The sequence below is a fragment of the Bombyx mori genome, chromosome 23, assembly GCF_030269925.1.
Source record: "Bombyx mori chromosome 23, ASM3026992v2".
Taxonomy (NCBI): Eukaryota; Metazoa; Arthropoda; class Insecta; order Lepidoptera; family Bombycidae; genus Bombyx; species Bombyx mori.
The window spans coordinates 2,871,441-2,895,057 of NC_085129.1; the positions used below are offsets into that span (position 1 = coordinate 2,871,441).

At 36.8% G+C, this 23,617-nt stretch overlaps 1 protein-coding gene across 1 annotated transcript; it reads right to left on the minus strand.

Moving 5' to 3' along the window:
• Positions 1–500: 500 nt before the first annotated feature.
• On the minus strand, positions 501–21,690 carry LOC101745789 (spondin-1). Its single transcript, XM_004921650.5, has 7 exons — positions 21,046–21,690; positions 8,272–8,483; positions 6,968–7,072; positions 6,520–6,699; positions 2,148–2,398; positions 1,290–1,438; positions 501–792 (listed from the first exon to the last, which is right to left on the minus strand). The coding sequence occupies exons 1-7, from the start codon at positions 21,230–21,232 to the stop codon at positions 599–601; spliced, it is 1,278 nt and encodes a 425-aa protein (XP_004921707.1). The 5' UTR covers positions 21,233–21,690; the 3' UTR covers positions 501–598.
• Between the last annotated feature and the right edge of the window lie 1,927 nt (positions 21,691–23,617).

The following is a 23,617-nucleotide window of genomic DNA, read 5'->3' on the forward strand; positions in this document are numbered from 1 at the left end:
TATTAACTACAATATAAATTGACCTTTTGATTTCATTTTCTACCTGAAGCTGTCTGTGAGACAGTCTATTTATTTAGTTGTAAAAAATTAAGCAGCTATATACTGATGTAGATAAAATTAAATACTATATTCGAAGATACGATAGATATTTTAAAATATTTTTGGTTTGTATTCAAATGGAATAAAATTAATAATATGTATATTTTTTGGTAATAGAAAAAAAAATCGATTACTTCACTGTAAACGATCGATCTTTACTTTAATTTCAATACGTGACGTCATCATTTAAATTGATTAATTATAATTCGAATTATATTATAATTCGTAAGTACACAGCATTATCACCATCATCATCCCACAGACGCTCACAGCTGGAAATATGCCTCCCCCAAAACTCGCCACAAGGACCAGTCCGGCGCACCCTGCATCCAGCCGGTTCCCATAATTTGATTAAAATTGTCAAGTCAAAAAGGTGAATCAAAGTAAATAAAAACCAATCGTGAACTACAAAACATTTAAAACACATTAACGCATAACTATTGCTCACAATTATGATATTATTATTATGATTTTAGAAACATTTAACTTCCTCTTACAATTACCAGTCGAAATAATCGATATGAAAACACGAGTTGACTTTTCCGCAATGCTCTTTTTCTGTTAGTGGAGGACAAGAGCGGCCACCTCGTTTCTTCTTTCTTATTATAGTTCTGTATCGAATTTTCTCTCCGTAGCCACACGTGGCGGAGCACGTGGTCCATTGACTCCATTCGGAAACTAGACAGTCATTGGCTGAAAATTTGACTGCATTATTATAAGCGATACCTTTGTAATCACTATTATAGAGGCAGATGAGCTCATAGGCATTAAAGTCCAAACCCATCTAGAGACATCTGGTTGCAATTCTAATTATAATGTGCAACGGCTGTTTCAACCTTGAAGCCGGAATACAAGATAGTATAGACAGAATAGTGCTGGCAGTCCGGATTTATACAAAGGTGATTTCTCAAATACAAGCTGGCAAGGATAACATTCAATAAATTTAGCTTCGTTTAAAAAACATTACGGGTTTCCTGTTTTGTAAAATTTGATGTTCATAGCAAAATATTCTCTGTACAGAAGAATTGCTAAATATAGTTTTGATGATTGGAAATGGGAATTAGTTTATACAACAGCTCGTCTAAGGTCTGGCAGGCTGCTTAAGGAAATTAAGAATTCGGCGGAAACCCTGTTTGAATTCCATTTAAATACAATTTCTCTAGACAGTTGATCATGTAAAAACAACTTACGTTGAACCTTGTTTACTGCGTGATGCAGTCTAGATCTGAAATGTCTTGGTAAATGCTTGTGAAGACCCAATTTCTTTCCATTAGCTACGGCGAGTATTACGTCATCCATATTTTTAAGTTCACTGCCAAATTCCGGCTCTATTGTAGGCCTGAAATTAAAATTATAACAATCATGTAACTTTAGGGTAGTTCCACTATTGTGTTTGGACGCAGCACAATATTATAAAATACTTTGGTATGTAGTATGAGTCTCTGTTATGTGAGAAAAGGTCTATATAGGCAGCTATATCTGTTGTTAAGTAGTCATATGCTCGGGTTTAAAGGTGATAAAGCCGATATATTATACAATTGCCTGCCTATTTCTGCCGTGAAGCAGTAATGCGAATCGGTTTGGAGGGTAGGGCAGCCGTTATAACTATACTTGAGACCTTAGAACTTATATCTCAAGGTGGGTAGCGCATTTACGTTCTAGTTGTCAATGGGCTCCAGTAACCATTTAACACCAGGTGGGTTGTGAGCTCGTCCACCCATCTAAGCAATAAAAAAAAAATTGAGGTTTCGTCATCACGTTATGTCTATGCGGCCGTAATAACTAATGAATACCAAAATTCAAAAAAGCGCACACAGCACTTTGAATTTCCTGAAATCCAGAGTTCGTAATTATATCAAACTCTTCCTTTTTAGCCCATTGATATTAATGTTAGGTTATGGATGGGGAGCACAGTTGGCAAGTACTTAATATCTCCGCATCACTGATACAAGTAAAAGCATATCCGACGATTTATCTATTAGTGCGCAGATGTATCTACCGTAATAGTGCTATTACTGCAAAAATCATTCAGACCATTATAAACTTACAAGGTCCCTTGAGTTGTTACAACAATGGCATGATTTTCCGGTAATCCAGGGAGAGGCGTCCCAAAGGGTTCTTCCTCTAGCTCCGTAAGACGCTCCAAGTTACTCTTCGTAGTGCTCTCAGTGTAATCCTTGGGGCCATCTTTCTTAACGATCCTTTTGGGGAGTCCCTTGCGAAGATTCTTCTCACGAAGTATAGATATTAAGTCTTTTCTAATCAAATTGTTAAGTTCTTTAGTCGAGTATTGTTTAATCTGAAAAAAGTGAAGGGGAAGAAATCAATGAATCGAACTAGATTGAATTTAAATAATTTTCTTCTACCGCTTTTTATTTAAACTAGAGGTCCCGCAGTAGTCGAAATTCGACTATAATTAATTGGAATTGTAAGTTTGTACACTATTATGATTATATTTTATACTTCTATAATCACAGAATTCGCCAAGACTACATTATAAAAAATATTAACAAAGACAAACCATATTCTATTCTCAATTTGACAACAGACGTCAAGAACAAAAGTTTGACAATAAATAGTATGCATGCGTCTGTGCGTCAAATATATGGTATGTAGCGTGTGTAATGTTTTCTTTATTGATTTAATGTATCTTTTATGTATTATTTAAAAAAAAATATTAGCATTGTGCACTTCTTCTCTATATTCTCTATAAGTGCGGAAAATTTCATACTCCTTCGACCGCGCAATTTTCGTAAAAAGGGATACAAAGTTTTTGCTTCACGTATTAATTAATAATAATAATAAATTAATATATAGATAGTCAATGAATACGTGTTGAAATGTAGTGTAGACTTATTTTTCATTCAAGGAATCTTTTAAATATCAAAGCAAGGTTGGGGGAAGAAAAGTCTTTTTTTTTCTTTCTGTATCTTTACAAAGAAAAATAAACGGAAATAGATTGGAGTTTTTAATATGAACCATGTTGTAGTTTATGGATGTGAAGTGGCTGGGGCCTAATAAAGTTGGCTAGGTATAAAGAAAACTTGCAAAGAAAACTGTGCAGCGTTGCAAAAAATTATAGCAGTAAATCATTACGGCAGTAAGGAGTAGGAATAAGGTGTACGCTGTAGTCCGTTTTCTTTTATTGTTTCTTTTGTATTCATGTTTTTATGTTAAAAGTAAAATATGAATTGAATAGAAAAGTGACACAAAATTCGTAAGTGTAAAGGAAACTAAGCCCGTTGAGTTTATATACTGTGGCTTTTTTGTTACAAACAGAACCAGTAGGACAGAGACATTTCCAAGAGAAGATTGAAGAAGTATGTTTTGATGAGATTTAATTTGAAATAAATGTTTTCCTGTGTGTGAATTAAATAAGAATTTAAAATTAAACTAATTTCAGAACGTTTATAGCTCATGTAATTTGTACATGCGTGTACACTGTACATGTATGATCACAAGTGTAATAAATTATGGAATGGTTACACCGTAATAGGATCTAACGGAATGGATAATTTAATTAATCACTTAAGGCCCATTAAACGACATCAGTGCTGCTGTGAGACCGTGAAACGTGTCGGGTACATTACCGTAATTGCTTGGTTTGTGAGCTGTAGCACCAGAGTGAGTTTTTATCCAGCTGATTCGAAGATCTTTAAGGCATGTACCTCTTCAATAGTGGTTTGAAAAGAGATCATGTTTTCCTAGCGTCAACGATGTATATAAGCAAAAGTTAAACAAAAATCTAGTATTTTTTTACTGGTGGTAGGACCTCTTGTGAGACCGCGCGGGTAGGTATCACCACCCTGTCTATTTCTGCCGTGAAGCAGTAATGCGTTTCGGTTTGAAGGGTGGGGCAGCCGTTGTAACTATACTGAGGCCTTAGAACTTATATCTCAAGGTGGGTGGCGCATTTACGTTGTATAAATTCAATTCAATTCAAATTCAAAATCATTTATTTCAACTTGGATGTCATCAAAAACACACTTGTTGAATGTCAAAATGTAAAAGAAAATGTTAACTCTACCACCGGTTCCAAAAAAGCCACAGTCCTGAGAAGAACCGGCGAAACAAACTCAGCGGGCTTTTTTTTTGTATTTTCTCAACTATTTTCTTCTTTTTTTTTTTTTTTTTTACATAAGAAAACATATTTACAGTATACAAAAAGACAAGTCAAAAAAATACAATTCAAATAAATAATAATAATAATGAAAAATGAAAAGGCCAGGAGCGAACGCCTCATTCCCACGGAGTGCCATCTAGTAAAAAATCCTTAACTTTATAATATGCCTTGTTGCACAAACGTTCCTTGACAGTTTTCTTAAATCTATGAACAGGTAGTAGTTGAACGTTTTGTGGGATCTTGTTGAAAAGTTGTACACCCAGCCCCCTGAAAGAGTTGCTTATTTTCTTAATTCGAGCCGCCGGCAACGCAAGCCTATGTTTGTTCCTAGTGTTCACATTATGCAAATCGCAGACTCTGGGGAATTCTACAATGTTTTTACGCACGTACAATAAATTTTCAAAAATGTATTGGGACGCTAAAGTTAGAATTTTGATTTCCTTAAACTTGTCCCTCAAGGATTCCCTCGGGTGCATATTATAAATAGCACGAATAGCCCTCTTCTGCAGGATGAAAATCGTTTCGACATCGGCAGCATTGCCCCATAGCAAAATGCCATAGGACATAACACTATGAAAATAACTGAAATAAACTAGACGTGCCGTATCTTCATCAGTATACGTTCGTATTTTTTTTACCGCAAACGCTGCAGAACTAAGTCTATTCGCTAACTTGCATATGTGAGGACCCCACTGCAGCCTGGAATCAACTGTTATACCAAGAAAAACTGTCGAATCAACAAGCTCCAGTGTCTCTCCACTTACAATGATATTAGTGTCTACTTGTCTAACATTAGGTGTGGTAAATTTTATACATTTTGTTTTTTTGTTATTTAATAACAGATTATTAACACTAAACCAATGTACCACGCGCGAGATAGCATCATTCACATCGTCATAATCTTCCAATTGTCGTTTAATTTTAAACAATAAGGATGTATCATCAGCGAATAATACGACCTCGTGACGGGTTTCAATAAACTTTGGTAAATCATTGACATACACAAGAAATAAGAAGGGACCCAATATGGAACCCTGAGGAACACCCATATTAAGTAAGACACCGGAAGATCTCTTTCCTTTAACGTCTACCTTTTGGATTCTTCCGGATAAATAAGATTTAATAAGTTCTAATGAAACGCCCCTAATACCATAATGGTGTAATTTCCTCAACAATGTATTATGCTCAACACAATCAAAAGCTTTAGATAAGTCGCAGAATACCCCAAGGGCATTATGCGATTCCTCCCAAGCCTGAAAAATATTTTTAATAAGATCTACACCTGCATCAATAGTCGAACGGCCTCTAGTGAATCCATATTGTTTGTTATGAAGCAGGTTATTGGAATAGAAATGGTTCAAAAGCTGTTCCAAAATAATTTTTTCAAAAATTTTACTCAATGTAGGTAGTACTGAAATGGGTCTAAAGTTAGCGGGGTCAAAAGTACTACCAGATTTAAACAGAGGTATTATTTTACTATATTTCATTAGATCAGGAAACACACCACTATCAATACAGTCATTAAATATTGTAGCAAGGTAAGGTGCGATTATATCAATAATGGATTTTATAACCTTAATTGATATTCCCCATAAATCACCAGTTTTTTTAATATTAATGAGCTTGAAATTATCAATTATGTCCTTATAGCAATATTTGTGAACTTAAAGTTAACACTGCATTTATCAACATGATCTTGCAGTAATGATTCGGCGACGGTAGGAGATGAAATTAAAGATTTTGTAGTAGAAGCTGGGATATCAGCAAAGTAGCGCTCAAAAGCACTGGCCACTTCTTGATGAGAAGTTATTATTTTATCATTGATTTTCAAAATTGATTCAGCATTGCTGTTTCTGACATTCCCAGTCTCCCTATTAATGATATTCCAAGTCATTTTAATTTTGTCAGGTGCATTTTTTATAAGTTTGCCTAAGTGCAATGACTTGGTCAATGTACAGACTTTTTTAAACAGCTTGGAATATTTACAGACATACTCATGAAATGACTTATTATGATTATAGGATTTTTCATGATAAAGGTCATATGTCTATGGGCTCCAGTAACCTCTAACACCAGGTGGGCTATGAGGTCGTCAACCCACCTAGCAATAAAAAAAATTGTAACTCCTCTGCTATTGAAATCAAAATGAAGCTGTTTCATTATGATATTATTTTTGTTATTTATAATAACGTTTTGTATTTAACTTTCAAACACACAGACAGCACAAGAGCATGACTGATTTAGTAAAAAAAACACCAGTAATTTTCAACTATAGAGTTGACGTCGTATAAACTCACCCTAGTAAACTGTACTTTGGCTATAGCTGGTAGTTCTTTTAATTCAGGGTAGTAGAATCCGGCTGCAGCGTGGTTGGGCTGTCGTGGTCTGTGCTTGCTGATTGGTTCAGGAGGATCCGTGTCCCATCTGGGAGCTGTGAAAGTCAGGCCACTGGCCGCTCCGGCGTCGAGAGGTTCTAGCTACAAAATAAATTTTATTATTGCGACTACCACTGCTTCTAAAACTTTAGTATACGGGATACCAATAAAAAAATTAAATGTGTGGTGTCGTGGGACACCGGATAGGAACGAAGATCCTTATGAGTGGATGTAAGTAATGATAATGTGCAATAAGTGGTTGCGCCTTAGGGTTCCTTCCTATGTTGGAGGGGGGAGGATCGAGCTTCCCTCGTAGACCCCGGCCTTCATCATTTAATATTGACATTGACAATGATATGGTTTTACTTACGTCTAATGCAACTTCATCAACCCACGAATGGTCGACGCACAGGTCCAAGCTGTCCACGCCGACGAACCAATCCGGAGATGGGATTAAGCGGCAAATTAATGATACCTTGAAGAAAATAATTGACCTTAAACGTGAAGCATTTGCATTTAACCAAAATGAAGATTATGAAGCAATTGTTTTGGCCTACCAATAACAATATAATATAATATAACAATGAAAAAAGCTGTAATAAGTACCCTAGTACTTATTACAGTTTTTTTTTTATTGTTATATTATATGGATAGACTATTTTCCTACCTATTCTAGCGACCTCGTCATACTGGATACACCGAGCGTTGTACGAGGCTCTGGCAACGTTACTAACACTAGCCCTAGCAAGAGCAATGCTTCACAGAATCTACCACCGGATCAAAAACGCAACCCACTGAGAAGATCCGGCGAGAAAGTTAGAGGGGCTGAATAGACGATCTTAAGACCCACTAGTGAATTTCGAACCAGAGTTCACATATAGCATAATAAATATAGGCACAGCATTGGGTATACGGTCGAAATCCCATTTATGTTATATTTGTTGTCCCAAATGTATTAATACGCGTTGGTTCCTTTACAGCATTATTAACCGGGGCATACATTGCTTAGTAATTAAATTTGAGACTTTAGTTAAATAAGAATCTACTACTTTTATAATCTCGACATTGTCTGCACAAGTGCCGCGTTATGAGTACTTTGTCTCCACAATAGCCCCTTTATGAGTTTTCGTGAAATATTGCTACGAATTTCTATTTTACATTGAAATGTGCTATATTTATGAATCATAATACTAACGGTAATGAGTTTGAAAGCGTAAGTCGCGAAGAGTCACTGACCTATTTATCTATGAAAGCTCTGGTCTCATTCAAGTTCCATGAATGGTCTTGCTACTTTCTATGGAAGCAATAACCAAGCGGAACGAAAACTAAGAATGTTAAAATATAGATAAAATATGACGGTTAGATATTAGGTTTTGCATATTTGATATTGTTCATATCAGCAGAAATACTGAATGAGGAAATGATTCCGCATGGTTTTAGAATTTTGAATCATTGAATGCAATGGGAGATACTTTTAGGGCCTTTGTTCCGAGGGTCAATCTTGAAATCGAAAACAAATGGTAAGATTTAATTGTGCATATCCCTGAATTCAAATATCGGCTTAGATTAAATCGATGGTCCATTAAATGGGACGATCATCTAATAGCTCAAGGGATCGTATTTAAGATCCACCAATGTAGAGTATTCCAACACATGAGTAAGCTTTGCTCTTACCAGACTATGGCCTCCATCCACAAATACCATGTTCTCAGTTTCCCCTTCTCCCGACTTTATTGCTGGTGCAGAAAACTGGTCGTAGACCTTTGGTTCTTCGTCACTTTCATTGACCAGATCGTCAATTTTACCAAACTGCGCAAATTCTCGAACCGTTGCTCTTGCCACTTCTCCTAAGCGATAAAGACGGTAGTTGCTGTTGTGTGATTGACCTGTAAGATTAAATTATTGAATCGCAATATACAAGAATGCGTCTTAGTTTTAGTTTATTTATAGTATGTACTGTTTCCCCGTCCTAATTTTTGTGTTGTGGTTCTTTAAGCTCTTGAACTAGATAAGTTATATTTGCAGCCGCTATCTCAATATAAAATGTATTTACGTTTGTTATTGCTTTGTGTGCTGTGAAGAGAAGATTGTGTTGTATATAAATGTATTTTTTTACATTATATTTTTATTAGCTTTTTTAATCAATAAATATAATCGTAATAAATTAATCTTGCTGTTATCTTTGGTTTCTTTAGGAAGACGAATTTAGTATTCTTTTCAACAAGAAGAATAGTATTTTAAAAGTTAATGCAGACATCCTGAAATTTGATGTTGATTCTTGGTTGAAAGGTTGAAGTTGAAATTACAAATTTCACTTAATTTTAATAATTAATTTTAACGTAGATTAATTGCATTGCTACTCGAGAAAACCTTTAATTGTACAGTCCTGTCAAAATGTCAATAATAAAATTGATTTCGATAAAGTTTCGTTGTCTAGAGCTGGAAATGTAACAAAATACTGACGGCGAATTTCAACCTACGATAAAAACAATTTAATGAATAAATGTGTGGCAAATAAAATACCATCATCACGTATAGGCAGAACGATTGCAAACTGTTTAGAAGAAGCCGGAAACGGAGGGTTAAATATAAGAATAAAAGATGACAGTGACAGTGACAGACGGATAGAGATAAGGCACTGAAGTAAGGTCTATGAGATAAGGTAAACCATGTAAAAGCGAGGCTTTTTGGCGGGAACGCGAGAAGCAAAGTTGTGTGAATTGTTTTATTCTGTTAATTTAGTGTTCCTGTACGTTTAAATGTCTAATAACGGTGGTTTATTATCTGTGAAAGTGCAAAAATGTGGGAAAATTGAACATAGCAGCTGGACGTAGCTTTTCGGTATCTTCCAAACAGTCCACTGAAAAAGTATCCGTAGCTTTCATTTTCATTCCATTTTACTGAGACTATATTTCATCCCATATTATCTTGTTTCATTTAAATTCATTCTAATTGCTTAAGGTCTGAAATTAATCAATTTCATTCCATTCGCTCCATCTCATTTTTCATAACACAGAATATACAAAAGATTAGGCTGTATGTCTGCTGTGTACCTTCGCCTTTCCACTTCGAAAAACGGAACTACCATTACTACTCTAAAACTGTATTATTATAGTAATATCAAAATACTAGGTATATGAGAGTAGTGAAGGCTATTTAAATTCTTATGTTTACATGAACGTAATGTAACAATCGAAATTGGAATATTTATGAGCGGCCTAGAACTGGGAGTGTTTCGAGCATGTATGTTTACACGAAAAACTCTGCAGATCTTCATCCCTACGGTTGAATCGGCAAACTTTAGTTCGGCATGTTTATATTTTGTAGGAAAAGGAGTATACGGCATATCAAATGATAAGTAGTCACCGTCGCTAATTGACGCTAGAACTTTCGATGACTGTTCGCTGAACGCAATATGTTTTGTTACAATCTATACCTATAAAAATGTATAGCTGTTCGTTAGTCTCGCTAAAATTCGAGAACGGCTGGACCAATTTGATTAATTTTGGTCTTGAATTATTTGTGGAAGTCCAGAGAAGGTTTAAAAGGTAGATAAATATGAAAACGCTTGGAATTAAATTAAAATAACAATTTTGTTTTCCCTTTGAAGTGTCCCCCGTCGGACGGATTCCTTTTGTTTGTTTTAAGTTTATACAAAAGTTTTGGTCATTTATTTATCAATTGAGGCAGTACGAAGTCTGCTGGGTCAGCTAGTAATATATACATATGTACAGTTCTCCGTGTGCGCTTATAAAGTTATTTGCGTGTGCTATAATACATCCGGCTAAGCACGACACGATGTGAAGGTCTTTAAAGGAAACGGCCGATTCCGGCGGAGCACGGTGTTATTCTAGAGTGACGTTTTAAAATCAGGAACATTTCTTATTCTCTTCAGAATTTTGAGGTATTTGTTGATTCAAACCTACGAATAAATAATGAGTCAAGAAATGTAATTGCGCGCTAAAAATGACCCAACAAAAGTCGTGTCCAAGTAGGCGGTGTTTAAAAGTTGTGTCCAATGCGTCTTTAGTCGGATATTGTTCTTGCAAGCGAGCACACCTTTTCTTTTAATTTATTATTGTTTTATCAATAATCATTTATTTGTAGATTCAAATACCTTATTGATGGCATTAGACTGGAATTGTCTGTCCAAATCGGCACGAAAAAATGACGTTAAGAACGTCAATATGTTTTATTAAATAAACATGTTCTTCTAAGTGAACACAAATTATGACTTACAACACATTTATCTTAAACAAAAAGTATAGATATTTAAGTTGTACGCACTACACTCATTGGTGAAAAAAATTCCCGGATAGTCATTTCATAAAAAAAGTTGACTAACGCTAAGATGTAGTTCGTTTTTACAATTTAAATGATGACGTCACTTCTTGTTATAAATCTGATCGCATGCACAAACTTTTCATTTTTCCATCGCGTGTTCACTAATATTTTTATGGTTACCGTAAAAGTTATACGCAAATAAACGTAATGAACGTAAACCAAATTAAAATACGATCAGAAGTGAGGGAATTATAAGCCTTTTAATTTCACGACAGAAACTGTACTATTTTGCACATGAAACTTCGAAAAGCTCCTATTTTGGGACTGAATTGTCCGTTTAAATTTTTCCTTCAAATATTACATTTAATTATATTACAAATGAAGCCTTTTATTTTTAATTAACTCAACGTCAGTGTGCTTTTGTCCATGAATAATGATTCAAGTTAAATAATAAATATAACACAAAAAATAACTTTATTCGTTTGTTTGTTGAATTTTAACTTCTCAACCGACCATCACGAAATGCTTACACGTCGTTGCGGGGAACAGAAAAATCTATGTTGGTATAATATATGTTAGTCGTCGTGGCCTAACGGATAAGACGTCCGGTGCATTAGTGTTGAGCGATGCATCGGTGTTCGAATCCCGCAGGCGGGTACCAATTTTTCTAATGAAATACGTACTCAACAAATGTTCACGATTGATTTCCACGGTGAAGGAATAACATCGTGTAATAAAAATAAAACCCGCAAAATTATAATTTGCGTAATTACTGGTGGTAGGACCTCTTGTGAGTCCGCACGGGTAGGTACCACCGCCCTGCCTATTTCTGCCGTGAAGCAGTAATGCGTTTCGGTTTGAAGGGTGGGGCAGCCGTTGTAACTATAATTGAGACCTTAGAACTAATATCTCAAGGTGGGTGGCGCATTTACGTTGTAGATGTCTATGGGCTCCAGTAACCACTTAACACCAGGTGGGCTGTGAGCTCGTCCACTCATCTAAGCAATAAAAAAAAAAAAAAAAAAAAAAAAAAATTACTTTTATTTTTTTATTGCATAGATAGGGAGACGAGCTCACAGCCCACCTGATGTTAAGTGATTACCGAAGCCCATATACATCTACAACGTAAATGCCGCCACCCAGCTTGAGACATGAGTTCTAAGGTCTCACTTTTAACAGTACTTTAAAAACGTGTATTATTTTAACAGACATTTATTTATACAGACTTGGATGTAAATGGCGAGTTATCGAACATCACGGGCCTATAACTGGGTATACTGCTGGCATTGGGATTCAAACGGCTGAGAATGATGTTAAAGAGGAATACATTATTTCTCCACGGGAGTGGACAAGCAGGCTTAAGTTAGTAATACAATTAATTACATTTAATTGGAATCTACGAAAACGGTTTTTGTTAGAGCTAACCATAAATTAAAAAAGAACAAGCTTACGATCTGTTACAATTTCCACATCGCCTCACATTTCCTTATCGCATTATTTTATTTTGTTGCTAATTCCATACTATTAATTTATTCATCTCAATTCCATAAGTGATTCTACTTCTTATCCTTAATCCACTATATGAGGTTGCCGCAGCGTGTTCCCTTTCTCCATTCAGGCCTATAACTACATCATCTCTTCACTCATACCCTACTCTCGCATATCCTCTTTTACACAGTCCATCCAAGTCTTTTTAAGACGCTTCCTCCTGACAGCACTGTCTACCTTCATATTTAAACTTTCGACTTTATAAATGACTAGCGGCCCGCTCCGGCTCCGCTCGGGTCTTTAACAAAAATTTCAACGATATTAATGTTATTTTAATTTTAAAATAAAAGAACACTTTTTGCGGCATAACCGTAATAGTTAGACATATGCGGTCGCGACACTTTTTTTAAATAATAATGTGTTCTACAAAGTCGTAGTAGTACATTATTTTATTCTATAATCATAGTTTTCGCAGCCCACGCGATGCAAAGAATATTTTAGGTATTTTTTTACACCTTGGGTTACATTAATGGAGTTTTAGTAAGGATACCTAATTTTTTTCAAAAAAGATGAAGATATAGCCTATGTCACTCGGGAATAGTGTAGCTTTCAAACAGTGAAAGAATTTTTTAAATCGGTTCAGTAGTTTCGGAGCCTATTCAATACAAACAAATCTGTCCTCTTTATAATTTTAGTATAGATTCATACTAAAAATAAATAATGACGCGTCGCAGAATACTACTTCCGCCTCGTTCCTTTATCGACACGTTTTATAGGCCATTAACTGCAGTATAACCTCCAGGGAGATATGCAAATAAAGCCGTAGCCTAAGCCGTTTTTATAAACGTCTCTCCCTAATTACTCACGATAGTAATCTGTTTTTGTGTGTCTCATTAGATTCAGCGTGTTTTCGAAAAGTCTTCTAAGCAAATCTACCTACGCTACAAATTAATGGTGCGTGTGCAACTTGGTTTTTTTTATGATTGAAGGATTACTGGTGGCTCGGAGGCCTTTCCAGTTTCACCAGGACAGGTGGGCAAAGCAAAGGTTCAGCCAGGAGGGGTGGGATTTGCTAACAACTGCCCGAGCGCCTCCGAAGGAGACGGAACAGCTCAAGAGCAGCTGCTTCGCGAATGAATCTACTACCGGATCGGAATCGCGACCCGCTGAGAAGGTCTGGCGAGAAACTCAGCGAGCTGATTCATAGGTTGGGTTGCACGTCGAACTCTTTGTCGAGTTCGACGAGTACGATTCCCAGGGACCCTAAGCCTGCTCCTAGTGTTAGAGCTAAAGGCGTCTAATGCAAAGGTACTTTTTTTTCGGGCCGGTACCGAACCTTTTACGAGGACCCCGCGCCTAGGGGGCGCGCGGGGTATCTGGGACTTGACGAGCAAGGTGTTGGGAGCAGACCGCGGGCCCAAGGAATTTTAGGGCCCACCCACTATACGACTCCCCTGCACTCTAACATCCTACGTCCGATCTCCGTTCGGGGTCAAAACCCGATCAGAGTAGGGGGGTTCCCGCGGTCAACACTACAACCTGACACGCGGCGCCACCCCGAGGACGCCCGACCAACGGGTCGTCGAGGCGATAGTCGACGACTAACGACGTCGGTCTCCGCGGTACGGCGACCCTACCAGGCCGCCCGGGCGATGCCGCTGGTATTCCGGGATACCCCGCTGGCCCAGAACCAGCCTGCCGGGTCGGAACGCGATACACCGCCGACCGGGTTGCTCTTCTATAGTATGTTCGGTGGCAACAGCGCCGACGAAAAAGCGGACCGCATCGCAGTCCGCAGCCGCCGACGCGTCGTCCCGTCCTCCTGGTGCCAGCGCGCTAGAGTGACGGTAGCGTGCGGCGTAGCCTCAACCCCCTTATGTTGCCCCGTTACCATCACCGGGAGGAGACTGCCACCCCATAGGGGCCGGAGCTGGACAAACGCCCTCCTCCGGCCCCCGGCTCGGCGGCGGCGGCATGGAGCCGAGAGGGAAGAAGAGCTCTCCCTCTCCCGTTCCATCGCCTCCTTCTGCGGTGTGGTAGCTAACATAACCTAACAACAGGTGGGCCGTAAACTTATCCATCCATTAGTAGTAAATAGTTAATTATAGCCTCGAAAACAATGAGCATATAATTACGTCATATTAAACATGTATTATGTACTTTAAGATACTGTTACGTAGAAAAGTTTTAGTATTTGATAGACAAAGTTTATAATACAATATTAGGGCACAGTGCTCAAAAATATAACGTAGCAAAGGTTCATTGAACTTCACGCAAATAGAAAATGTATGAACATCAAACGTTTTAAATAGAATGTATATTTTTTTTAGATTGTATTAGAAAGCGTATTTTCATCGTGCCATCACCATTTATGTCATGTTACCACAGTTTAATGACGTCATTGAATCTAATTAAAATGACTTTTACGGTTTAATTTCGCGGTTTTTTTTAATTTTTATTATTTATTTTATTGTATTCGATAATTTTACGAACACTTTACAGTTTTCGTGGTCACGGACGTGTAAAGAAGGTGTTGTTATTCGTCGACATTTAAATAATCAGATGTCTTTAAATATATTTTAGTTCGTATGGTAAGGCCTTAAATGAGGTCTTGCTTAATATGATTAATACTGAACATAAATAAGGCATGCCAAATCTAGACACTCTGGAACATCAAGATCATATTTGACTTGTCGTCAAAGTTGACGGGCGAAAGGTCCTTGGCCTAATAGATAAACCGTAAATTTATTTGCATCAGAAATTTCCTTGGTTTACTTTGGCATTCCCCGAGGCCTGTAACTGCCGTTTTGTAATAATATTTCTGTACCTGTTCTAATATATTTTCAATACAACTCATGTCTCAAGGTGAGTGGCGGCGCTTAATTTGCTGATGTCCATGGGCTCCGGTAGCCACCTAGCACCAGGTGGGCCGTGAGTTCGTCCACCCATCTGATAAGTAAAAAAAAAGTAGTAACTAAAATTTTGGAATTAAGTGAAGTAGCTTGTTATTTCAAAAACATGATACTGTTTGCGTAGGAAGAATATGATTTCTGACAAAAAAGAATTTTCCGACTCTGCGTGAACTCCACGGGTATTTGCGAAGACCACCTAACTTGAACCGGATATCGGCAATAGTGTTTATAGGGCTACCACTATCGAAGTTTAAAAAAATCTTTTTCAATAAAGCTTTAATAAAGCTTCGGGCCAAACTTGTTTAAGTTGTGACGTTAGTGTTTTAGTAGACACCCAAACCAGGCTTTTTTACTGTCCGAGATGAGCCCTTAGACAAAACCCATAGACAAAGACAAGAGACACACCGAGAACACGGTCATCCACGTTTATCATTCCTATAATAATTCGAAAGTAACCCCCAAAAGTGTCCCCTTTTGTTAAATTTTCACGCCTAAACAAGTGAAACAATTTTACTGAAATTCGGTATGGATATTGTCCGAATCCTGGGGAAGAATATATTTTAATTAAACGCGAAAGAAAGTATTATAATTACATGCGATACAGCGTTCAATTTTCCCCCCATTGCTGACCACGAGTCCACGAGCCTACGCCATATTATTATCGTCTTTTCGCATTAAAAGTGTACAATTTCCAAAAATATTCGAAATTGAGTTAACATGCGGAATCATTTGGTATCACCAGTATTTTTCTCATAAATACTGTCAAAAGAGCGTAGTTTAGTTATAGTTTTTTTTTTTTTAGTTTACCTATATTTTGACTATTACTAACAAAATTAATACATAATTTTATCTTACTTTAAAATACAGATAATGTAACTGGTAAAAACTAAAAAATAAATGTTGCAAAGATGATTCATATTAAAAATATCAGATGTTAAACCTTTAAAACCTCCTCCTGTAAAATTTAGTAAGTTTTCAGATTATACAGTTTTTATGCGAGAAGAAGATATCTTGTTCAATTGAAGATGTAGCGTAGTTGCGGACAGAAAACTATTCGTGTTAAATAACCGCTGTTGTATTCGATATGGAGGGACGTCTGCTTTATAGAAATATCAAGGATGTTGTGCGCTTCACAGAATATACATGTCGGGGCTGTAACGAGGAATCTCCTCCATTATCTCCTCGGCCTTTTGATACTTCAACCTGTCCTTCCTTCTAGACGAGGCAGTTTGTTAGGCGGTCTTTCTAGAGACCCCTTAGAAGCATTTCTGTTATTATTTCTAGCGTCTTTTGAGTGAGGGTTTCCAGATGTACCTGATAAGTTTTTGTAGATACAGGATATCGACGGTTTGATGTTATTAATCTTAATTGCGTTTTATTTCAAATGGTATCGAATCTGGGAGCCTCCGTTGCGAGAATGCAGTACGGAGCTTAGCAATACTACACGCAACTCAGAACTGATTACAGAGTTTACAAAAGTGAGTATCAAGGAACGAGATAAGGAAGTATTTTATTCGAATTTCGCGAATTTAAGATTATAATTACAATTGCGGTTTAATCTGTGGCGGTCGATATATTATTTCCGATCTTTCAAATATTTTACAGTTTTCATAGTCACAGAATAACAACCAATTAAACGAGATAAGGGAGATATTCCTTGTTGCAATCCAATCCATTAAAATATACGTGCTCAATATTACAAAGAAATAAATGAGCGTGAATGAACAATAACTGACAGTTTTCCTAAAGCGTTCACTTAAATATCAAACAGGTACATTTCTATGAAAACTCGTTCCATTAAAGGTAAAAAAAAGGTTTAACCCCTTTTAAATCTCAACAAAGTATTTGCGTACGAATACATTGACATGCGAATGCGAAAAAATTTTATTTTCTGAAAAGGCCTCGTTAATGCCATTATTTGGCAACCCTGTCCGAGATTTTTTTTGATTGAAAACAGACAAAAGGATTTTTTACGCCAGAAAAAGGACAAATGGCACTCGAATTCTTTCGGGTTGGAAGAATCCGATGCTGCCAGGGAATAAATGAGTAAAGGAAACATAAACTAAGGAGAAACCTAAATCAAATATTCATGTAGCTATTGTGACGATATATATTGCGTTTTTTTTGGTGCAAAGTAGAAGAAATAGAATACTGTTTTGGCTCTAATATTGGCTAATAATAGTGACTATTATATATACTAATACTGGTTCCTCGTATATAAATATAAAAATTTCCTCTCCACCTCGCGTCGTTTATGTACTGTTGAAGGTCGTGACCATTATATTTCGACAGGATTTTATTCCTCTTAATGTCCCTCCAGCGATCATTAGCCGCTTGATGAAGGGCTTAAATAAAAATTTCATTTGTGCTTAAATAAATGCATAGATTAACACTTAAATTAAAGATGAAGATTATCCTAGTAGTACTATTGTTTTGTATTGACATGAATTTCATATTGACATGGATTTCATGTTTTATATCCTCTAACACCGTTTGTTTGCTTAAATTAACAAAACAGTTAAAAGGGTATCTATTTTACGCTAGTGTGTTGATGTAATTATCAGTTGAAGCACATTTAGTAAGTTTCAAAAGAGGGAAAAAGCTATTATTATATTGACCAATTAAAGACTATATTATGTTCTTTTGGTGTCGATAACTGATAAAGCCCCAACACAATTGAAAGCGGGTATCCTGTATAAGGCTTAGCCATTGACAAGGGGCTCAAATTTAGCTCAAAGTTAGCAACATTAAATAATAGCTTGAAATGGGAAATGCCTCGAGTTAAAAAAAGTCCTGAAACAAAGTAATCGTATTCTCCTAAAAAGGAAACTGGTTTTACTGGTGGTAGGGCCTCTTGTGAGTACGCGCGGGTGGGTACCACCACCCTGCCTACTTCTGCCGTGAAGCAGTAATGCGATTCGGTTTGAAGGGTGGGGCAGCCGTTGTAATTAGTACTTGAGACCTTAGAACTTATATCTCAATGTGGGTGGCGCATTTACATTGTGGATGTCTATGGGCTCCAGTAACCACTTACCACCAGGTGGGCTGTGAGCTCGTCCACCCATCTAAGCAATAAATAAAAAAAGGAAACGTTCTGTGTTTTTTTATGTTTTTAATGCACTTCTATTAGCTCTTATCTATTTATCTGACTGTCAACGTGATTCTCACAGAATTCAAGACATACTATTAACTTAAAAATAAATTCAATATCAAGGACCGATGACAATACAATAATTTTATTATTTTAACTTTATATATTTGATTTTATTTATTTTTTGTTTAATTCGTCATGTTAAATTAAATCGCCTTATAAATTGGTTAAATAAAATCATTATAGTTTCGTTTACTTGCTTACACGATAACTTAAATTACAATATGATAAAATACCAGAAACTTTCACATACCAAGAAAAAAACAAAAGCCAACCTGCAAACGAAGGGAAACAGATAACATCAACTTGTACTACAAAAGACATTTATTTGGGAGACAAATAAATATATTATCTGTACGAGAAAGGCGCGGAATGACATTCAACACTTCAAAGATAAAGGAACAATTTTGTTTTAGTGGTTTCCGCTATTGTTTTTGGGTTGTTGTAGCGATTTACGAATGTTTTGAGATGTATTCGATGTTATAATAAAAAGAAAAATTCCGAATATAACAAAAAAAAAAAAACAGGTAAAAGTAGATTGATGGAGAATTGGAAATTCGTCGCGTTTCTATGTAGATTCAAGATTCTATATGAAGTAACTTATTCTTATTATTCTATATTACCACAGTAATTCATTGTGATGTAAATATAGCTACTAACATAGGTCTAAGTCTTATTAACAATTTATATGAGTCATGGATACTTGAAATAAAAACATTATTATTATTATTATTATTATTATAGTGTATTAAACACTGCCACGCCTGGGAAGACGGCAGGACACACTCTGGCGAGGTGGGCAACAATCGGCCGGAGCGTTAGGGTTATTATTATTATTATTGCTCTAAGCGGATCAATGTGGTTGTTGCCCACCTGATGGTGAGTGGTTATCGTCGCCCATGGATTTCAGCAATGCTAGGGGCAGAGCCAAGCCGTTGCTTACCGTTAAGTACTCTCCACAAGCCTCGTTTGAAAAAGGATATGTCATAGCGCTCGGAAAACACCGTGGAGGGGAGCTCATTCTATAGCCGGATGGTACGTGGCAAAAAAGATCTCTGGAAACGCACTGTGGATGAACGCAGTGGGTCTAGGTACTATGGAGTAGTGTTTCCAGGTAGTGTATATCAAACCACTGATCTGGAGTCAATGAACGCGCGAAGTATTTACCAATAGCTGTTAAGAGTGCGACGATGAGGAATATGAAGAGATTATATGGGCACAATCAATTCACAATTCACAATCGCGCTAGTGTTCTAGAAAAATCATGATTTTAAGCGCAACACTACGTAGCGTAGACCATGTTAACATCAGTTCTCGAGATTTCACGAGGAAAATAATTTAGGTACGCCTAATACATATTAAGAACTTTCTTGAGTAGCCTAGTGTTTAATATTGAATCTACTTATTGCTTTAATTCACTGGAAATATTGTTTGATTGAGAATACACTGGTTCTAGATACTTAGTTTATTGTAATAGTTTCACAATTTATATTACAAATGGAGCACCACTAAACACGTCTAGTTTGTTCAATGACCAGGAACGAAGAAGAACGAGACAGAGAATAAAATAGAATATATCTGTTTATTAGAATAATAAACACCTAGTATTGTTTCGCTCATACCGTAGCTGATTATTGTTTAAATCGTATTCGTCAACTATCAACTACTTTTTGGATGGATTCACTTGTTTATGGCATACGTGAAGTGGTAAAAGTTTGGAAACGATTGAAATAAATTCGTTTTAAAAATTTCCACGACTGCTCGACATAAGAATAAATTGCGGCTCCACGCTCGCTGAAATACGTTTGTTATTGAACGTAGATACGTGGTTTTATTACGAAGTCCGTCTGGTGAATTGTCAATGCTGCCTTTAAAGTTTATAGGCCTGAAGCATTTAAAAACAAAAACCACAAAAAACAAATTGATCTAGTTCTAATCGGTAGTTTTTGACGTGACAACGTCTTATAATTCGATGGAGCCGGCTGCACGCACGAAAAAACATGACTCATGCAGCGTTACCTCGCTCTGAGGCGTGGCGTGGCGTTTAAGGCTTGAAGTGCAAGCGAGAGCGCGCAACGAGCGACAAAGAGGCACAATCGGCCTCCGCGTTCGGCAGCGTTCGACATCTGTCTCTCTCCTACTTCAGTGAGCCATGCATCCGGGTGGACAGCTGCTATACATTAATACATTTACATGTTTTCGTCAAGTATGAAGTTTAGTGAAAAGTCAATTGTCCATACGAAATATCTATCAAACAAATAAAATTAAAATTTTCTTTTGAAAAATGTACCCATTCCATCAATATTTTCTTATGACGTTGTCACGTTCAACTATCGTCAGTAAACCGACTTTACAGACAACCGATTTTTTCGCGTGATGCGCGAAATACCAATATGCCTTTGTCATTGTATTTATATTAATCTATACAAATGTAAACAAAAAACAAACTAAGTAAACATACGTTCAAAAAAATAGGACAAAAAATTTTACGTCCTGATCTTTGCATAGCAATATACTATGTTAAATAAGAAAGTTCGATGATCAATTAGGTCTTTCAACTTTCGCAGTTACTGTGATGTGTGTGACCAGACAAGTGTAATTGGAGGTACTCACCGAAAACCTGCGACCATTGTGCCTTAGGTCGATGCTCAAGTGGATAGTCCTTCGGAAAACGCTCTTCAGTCCACATAGTGGCTAAGGTCACTTTATATACAGCTACATCGTCAATATCGCAACAGTTCGCGTAACTAAAAACGATTGTAAAAATCAAAATGGCGGTCAGTTCATGTCTAACCGCCATGATGATAGCACGTTTTTTTTTTTAATATTCACAATTCTAGTTCAGATTTGTTTTGTATTTTCCGTGTGTGTCCACGTGCAACGACTTCAGAGAAATGCCGTCGAGTTTTCTATTTCGGATTCGTGTTGCGTTCAGTACAGAAATAAACACTTTGGCGACGCTCTCGTGCGCCGGCCGGAGACGTGCACTCTGGATGTTTATCCATAATTATGTCAAATTTATAGTAACGTATTATCCTATTTCTAAATTTGAATTATAATTTCTAAATTTGAATTGTAACTATACTTGAGACCTTAGAAGTTATATCTCGAGGTGGGTGGCGCATTTACGTTGTAGATGTCTATGGGCTTCAGTAACCAGTTAAAACCAAGTGGGCTGAGCTCGTCCACCCATCTAAGCAATAAAAAAATAAAAAATAAATAAATAATAGATATTGGATATATAAAAATGAGTATTTAGTTGCATTGAGACATTTTATTGGCTATTCTTTATTGTTTTGTACGACGAAGGTAAACTACCTACACGAGAGGGTTTCAAGAATTTTTTATTGCTGTTGTTAGCAGACGAGTAGACGGCCCATTCGATGCTTAGTGGTTACCGTTGCTCATGGACAACAGCAATGCCAGGGGCGGAGTTAAGCCGCTGCTACCGCTAAGTATTCTCTGCAAAGTCTTGTTTGAAGAAGGACTACGTATTTATTTCATTAATAGACTACCTCGTCTCTGGTTAAGGCGTTATTTGATGTTTGTTAAGAGGTTTTAACATCCCACAGAAAATAAGAAACGCGATGTCTAAACCATTTGGGTTTTTATTGAAATGTCTTAGTTTTTTCACTAAGCGCAATTGTCAGCTAAAAATACTTTTTTTATAGCATCGATGGACGAGCTCACGGCCCACCTGGTGTTAAGTGGTAACCGGAGCCCATAGACATCTAGGTACAACGTAAATGCCGCCACCCACTTCGAGACATGAGTTGTAAGTTCTTAGTTTTAACGGTATTGTTAAAATGGCTGCCCCACCCTTCAAACCGAAACGCATTACTGTTTCACGGCAGAAATAGGCAGGGTGGTGGTACGTACCCGCGCGGACTCACAAGAGGCCCTACCACCAGTAAAACCAGTTTCCTCTTTAGGAGAATACGATTACTTTGTTTCAGGACCTATCCGTGCGGACTTACAAGACGCAATAAATAAAAAATTCGAATGCAAAGATTTATTATGTAAAATTAATAGTTGCACTCTATCAAAGTTATAATATTTACAGTAAAAGTCATGGCACAAAGCATTAATTGCATAAAGTAACATTATTAATAAGAAAAATAAAGGAGATATGGAAGTCAAACTTGTTCCATACTAATTTATTGCGTCAATAGCTGGCGGCTTGTCTCAGGTGTGGCCGCGGTCTCCCCGATATTTTACTCTGAAGTCGGGGAGTTTTATTACAGAACACTTAACCCATTTCAAGGGTCCGCATCGACTTGATTGATTGATACTGTGGATTTTGTATTATTGGTTTTCGTGACGAGACGTTTTTAAAGAAAAAGAAGGGAATTCTCGATAATTCTAGAACGCAATATTTTGTGATTTATAGTCACATACTGAATTAAGGGCTCGTGGTTGTTCATTTATCAAAGCCAACAGCTCTGTTGGTGAGTGACCCTTGTTTATTTAAACTAAGTATGATATCTGTAAAATACGTCAAACAGATAAGTACTGTTACGCGCTGGGGTTCGGGATAAATAAAAATTCTACCGAAGTATAAATTGAAACTGTATTAACACTTAGAATTTTTAACGAACTTCAAAATTTTCAATTCACTTCTCCTGCTTCGCTTCAGGTGATCCGTTCGCTGTTTCGCTTCGAGTAGATCCGATTACTGACTGACTTTGTGCTATCTCTGCAACGCTTTTGGAGTCGATACGACATCCTTAGATTTATCGAGAACATTCTGGGCAAGTCGAGTAGCTTCGATGTGTGTTTCCAGTATCTGGCAATAGATGGCGTTGTATTTCTCGAGTGCTCTCGATATTACTAGTTCCTTTGGTATTCGTTTCTCCTATTTGACGATAGATGGCGTTGCTCTTACCGGCGTAACAGTACATACAGTCAGCCGGCCACAGAAATTTGGTATTGTTGTAATGAAATAGTTCCATTTATAAAAGTAACAAGTATTTTTCTTCATAATATAGTGAAATGCATATAAGATTGATCGTAAATATGACTCTAAAAACAAACCTTTTCTTCTTTTAATCATATTTATTATAATAAGCGACTTTTAGTTAGTAACGCATTTAAAACAAAGAAATTTAATGAAAAGGTACAACCACCATTTTCAAAGAAGTTTATTTCAATTCCACATCCTATAGACGTCGAAAGACATTTATAT

Excerpts from the sequence above, each read along its gene's own strand:
- LOC101745789 (XM_004921650.5), bottom strand. The coding sequence starts at position 21,232 with ATGGCGGTTAGACATGAACTGACCGCCATTTTGATTTTTACAATCGTT. Across the intron at positions 7,073-8,271 it reads TGGATGGAGGCCATAGTCTG|GTATCATTAATTTGCCGCTT; the intron begins GTAAGAGCAAAG and ends ATTTTCTTCAAG. Across the intron at positions 793-1,289 it reads CGCAGTAAACAAGGTTCAAC|CCAATGACTGTCTAGTTTCC; the intron begins GTAAGTTGTTTT and ends TCAAATTTTCAG.